General features: G+C 34.3%; 1 protein-coding gene across 1 annotated transcript in view; it reads right to left on the bottom strand.

Annotated features, from left to right (window-relative positions):
- Positions 1–15: 15 nt before the first annotated feature.
- LOC106878400 (protein spire homolog 1) overlaps positions 16–4966 on the bottom strand; it is an 81071-nt gene continuing 76120 nt past the window's right edge. Inside the window, exons 14-17 of the mRNA XM_014927596.2 lie at positions 3742–3879; positions 2949–3050; positions 1968–2074; positions 16–1585 (exon numbers count right to left, since the gene is read on the bottom strand). Of these exons, the coding sequence (XP_014783082.2) occupies positions 1306–1585; positions 1968–2074; positions 2949–3050; positions 3742–3879 (627 nt within the window). The 3' untranslated portion in view covers positions 16–1305. The remainder of the gene's footprint in view (positions 1586–1967; positions 2075–2948; positions 3051–3741; positions 3880–4966) is intronic.

A 4966-nucleotide genomic window follows, 5' to 3' on the forward strand; every position in this document is an offset into this window, starting at 1 on the left:
ATATATATATACACACACATATATATTTCATCATTTTACATGAAGATGGAAAAATGTATATCTTAACTATATTTAATGGACTGTTTTTTTTTTTTTTACTGTTTTCAGTGAAGAGACTGCAGCCATGCTGGGAAACATACTTGAAGAATTTTAGTCAATTCTATTTAGCCCAGAACTTAGTGTTACTTGTTTGTCTATGAAAGTGGCTGAGTACTCCATTGTTAGACAATTAGTTACCTTTTACAGATGTAATACAAGATTTTTACACAAAAACACACACACAGACACTCACACTCAAGGCATTGCTCAACCCCATGGCTCTGACGGAAAAGTCTTGCTTAAAGTACAGTGCATTAGGATTGAACATGAAACCACACGGTTGTAAAACAAACCTTCTAACCAGAACGTTATGCATGCATATGTGGTTTCACTTATTAGACTATGATTTTGCTGGAGTAATATCGAAGTGTTTTGGTAGATCACAAGCTATATTTTTAACTTGATGCACCAATTTACACACACAAATAGTTAAATGCTACTTTTCTTTTGTCTTTTTTGTTTCAAACAAAACACTAAAGGGTCCATAATGCAGACATGAAGACTTTTGCAAAGTATAGAATCTACATGTATTTACTGCCTTTAGCTACTTCCATGCCATGAATTCAAGCTAATATCCAAGGATTCAGACACCATGATCTTTAGTGGACTGTGATAGTTGTTGAAACAAAAGGAAATCCGTTTTCTTCAAAACCTATGATAGAGTCTGCTGAAGATCACTGTGTCCCAGTTCCTAGATATCAGCATGAACTTATGGCACTGAAATACGTATTAAATATACATCCATTTACACACTCACACACACACACATATATCATGGACGCACATATCCCTTATACTTCATACAGTGTAATAACCAATAAATAGCACAACTAGAAAATGTATTAATAATTTATATAGATCTCTCTCTCTCTCTCTATCTCTATATATAATAATAGCAAGACATCAATAAACACTAATATGTATTAAACAGTAGCCACAATAGTTATTTCTCTGTATAATATTAAGATATCTGCAATACATCTCAATAAATAATCACAACAGTCATAACACAAACATTACAACTGCATGAATACAAAAGTATTAGTGCAGAGTGTACTAACTAACAGGACCTAGAATAACAATTAAGTATATCAACACAAACGTTATATGTTAGGTTATGGCACTATAAAGCCATATGCCAGTTAATAGTTTAAGCATCACAGATAGGGTTTCCCCACCCCCACCAATCTAAAAGGAATATTGCTTTTACATGGAATCAGTTACAAAACTGACTTTAGAGGATTTCTTTGCCTCCGTCTCTGAAAGCTCTTTGCTTCTTTTAACCAAGGATATCGACACTCGACTGGCCTGGATGACTTCACAAACCATGTCCTTACAGTCACAGCAAACATTCATCAAAGACCCTTTCATTACTCTTGACTTTGATTCCAGTAGTTTGTCCGATATCGTCTGAGACCGTTGCAGAGGTCGTCGTTTAGGGGACTTGCCATTCTTTTTTGGTGACAAAAGGGAACCGGTTCCAGTACTGATAAAAAATACAAAAAAAAAAGAGAAAAACAGGATAAGATGAAGGGATAAGAAAATCTTACATTTTAATTTTTTTTTTTTGTTATTGAAATTTCAGAATATGCTTCAACACATGAACTCACATAAAGAATCTTGCAAACCAAATCCCAAAACAAATATATGTGTGTGTGTGTGTGTGAATGAAATTGTAACTAGATAGTTTATTATTAAAATGTGTGCTTTATGTATTTTATCAATATGAAACAGACTTTAATACACATAAATTTCAAAGTTAAATATTCCAAAAACGATAAACTTATAATAAAGAAACAAATTTACAAGCTTAAGTATAGCAAAAAATTTATGTGACAAAAAAACGTTTTTTTTTTTTTTTAAATTACCTTGTAAAAATATTCATTGTTTGTTTGTTTTCAATTGGAGATATTGGTGGAGAAGGACTTAGGGTGTAGACTGGAATTCTATTGAAATGTTCTGCAGGAACGTGCATCTGTGTTGCAATTGAAATAATACAGCAAAATGATTAGGTTATCATCCTGTGCCTCTTGAGAGAGTAAGACGGAAAAGTAACAGAATGAAACTGAAGAGGAACCTGATCCACATTGTCTGGTGTGATCAGAAACTGAATTCAACAACACACTAATTTTCAGAAAGATCACAAGACAGAAAAAATGTTATCAAAATAATACAGCTACAATATAAAGCTTGAATGGTTTGCATCAACCATTTTAAAAGAGGAAACATTTAACAATTGGCCATAAGATATTTAGTAGCTATTTGAACTCAGAAACATTTGGCACCAAATTACTCAACCATTTATTTTTTTAAATTTTGACTGTTATTCCGCATTATCATTTGATTTTAAATGACTGGATGATGAACAGTGAAAGCAGAAGCTAGAGAGGCCCAAAATGGCACAAGACAAAGTAGATAAAACCTTTATGGGTTATGACATTTAGCTGAGAAGGATAGGTACATGAAATATGATGCTGTGCTCATCAATGCAGCCCAACACTGTATTACATAACAAAAGTAGATGTGGGAGAAAAAATGGTATTAAATGCCAAATTGCTGTTTGAAGAATGTTTTCCCAAAAATCTAGAAGCATGGAAAAAATGTTTTGTAGTATAAATTATCAGTGAGGAAAGCATTAAAATAATAACTTCCACTCATGACCAGAGTTCAAGTCTTGGTTTGTTTTTAAATGCTAATGATAGGAATTGCAAATCCTATAATTAATACTCTTGAGAAAAGCATGAACATCACATAGGATTGTTGCCATCGCCAGTAAGACTACTATCCATAAATCTGGTGCTCTGCACCTGTGTCATTAACAAATGGTAGTTGATAGTAAATAGTCTAACCTTGCGAATACATTTATTGCAGACAACCCTCTTGCAGAACTGGCAATTATTTCCCCATTGGCTGAACAGACTAAATTTCACAGATTTACAAGAGAAGCACACCTGGAAAACAATAGAAAAATCAATATTTATTATCAAATAGTATGTATTCACTTGTACATGATAATTAAAATATTTGAAAGTTTGAGTGGACAAGTTACATGAATATATGACGAGAGAGCTGCAATAAATTATGTCATTTTCTTTAACAAGATCAGGAATGAAGAGATCCTATGGTGTAATGGTCCACCTCCTATGATGGAAATCCTCATGGATAGAAATTTACATTGGTTGCAACCAGTGGTGGCTCGAAGATAAAATTAGTGTGGGTGCTGCTTCAGAAAATTTTTAGCCATTGTTTTAATACAGTGTAAAAGGAAACAAACATAAAAAGAAAATTTATACATTAACTTGATTGGTTTGCATTTTAGCCACTGCCGGGTAGTGTGTTTAATCTGTTCACTGAACACCGCCGGGAATTCGCCTCTTGTTTTTCAACCCCCCCCCCCAATTACAAAATAAGGGTGGGGAAACAGTTGCTAATTCTCTACAAAGCTCAAAATTTATAGGAAGCTGTGATCAGAGATTTATTTAAAGAGGTTTATATATGAAATGAAATCAAGTGATATGAAATATAAAACAAGAGAGGAATGAAGAAACTTGTTTCACTGCTTTATTCTGTTGGTGTCTCTTTTAAGAGATGGTGTCTGCTGCAGACGAATAGCGAGAACTGTGCAATGTGAGCAATATTTACTTTTCCACGAGAAACCAAGTCATAAAGCTGAGGCTCTGCAAGAAGTGATTCTAACTCTGCTTTAGTCAACACCTGTCGAATATGCATTACTTCATCCAATGTCAAGGACAAACACTCAATAGGATTCTGCCATTTTTTCTGAAAACAAAAAACAAAAAATATTTCAGTGAGAATATCTATACTGATTCTTTCTATTATAGATAGAAGGCTTGAAATTTGGTGGGGAAGGGGCCAGTTGACACCCAGTACTTGACTGGCACTTACTTGATTAACCCTGAAAAAATGAAAGGCAAAAATCAACCCTGGCCAAATTTGAACTCGGAATATAACGACAGACAAACTGCTGCTAAGCATTTTGTCGAGCGTGATCTAATGATTCTGCCAGCTCACCACTTTAATAATAATAATAATCTTTTGTATTACGGGCACAAGGCCTGAAACTATTTTTTTGGCGGGGCAAATCGATTACATGGACTCCCACTTTATAACTGGTACTTATTTCATCAACCCTGATAGAATGAAAGGCAAGGTTGGCCCTGGTGGAATTTGAACTCAGAACATACAGATGAAATTCCATTAAGCATTTTGTCTGGCATACTTTTGATTCTGCCAACTTGTTGCCTCAATTAATAATAAATTTGCTTTGGTGCACATTTTAGTCTGTATGCATAAATATGCCTGTTTCCGGGTAGATATGTACATGTAAGTAGTGCATCTGCATTAATGGGCACGTGCGTGCATGTCTATGTATAAAAAACATACATGTATGCATGTAAGTCTATGTCTGCATGAAGCTGCTTATGCAAATTTGGCAATTTGTTTCACTCTTTGAAAGTCAAGGTTTTAAGACGGATTTTTGTTTTTTAACAGGCGATTCCTCTTCACGGCAGACTATGTTCACTGCATATATTTCAATGGTATTATAACATCATATTTGTTCTACAGGGTCAGAGAGAGAGAGAGAGAGAGGAGAAAGCAAAGAGACAGACAGACAGTAAGCAACAAAGACACAAATGGAGAGGAAGGGAGGAGTGAGAAAGAGGGAAACAAAAAGAGAACCCTTTTTGTCAAGAGAACTCACTTGAAACAAGTCTTCGTCATTTTGGCATAAACCATATTCCATTGCTTCAATAATTTACATCACTTTGTCCTAATTCACGATCTACTATTTTATACTTCATAATCTATAACTTCATATAAACATAGATCTCACTAGCTACCTTTA

This window comes from Octopus bimaculoides, chromosome 17 (assembly GCF_001194135.2).
Source record: "Octopus bimaculoides isolate UCB-OBI-ISO-001 chromosome 17, ASM119413v2, whole genome shotgun sequence".
Taxonomy (NCBI): Eukaryota; Metazoa; Mollusca; class Cephalopoda; order Octopoda; family Octopodidae; genus Octopus; species Octopus bimaculoides.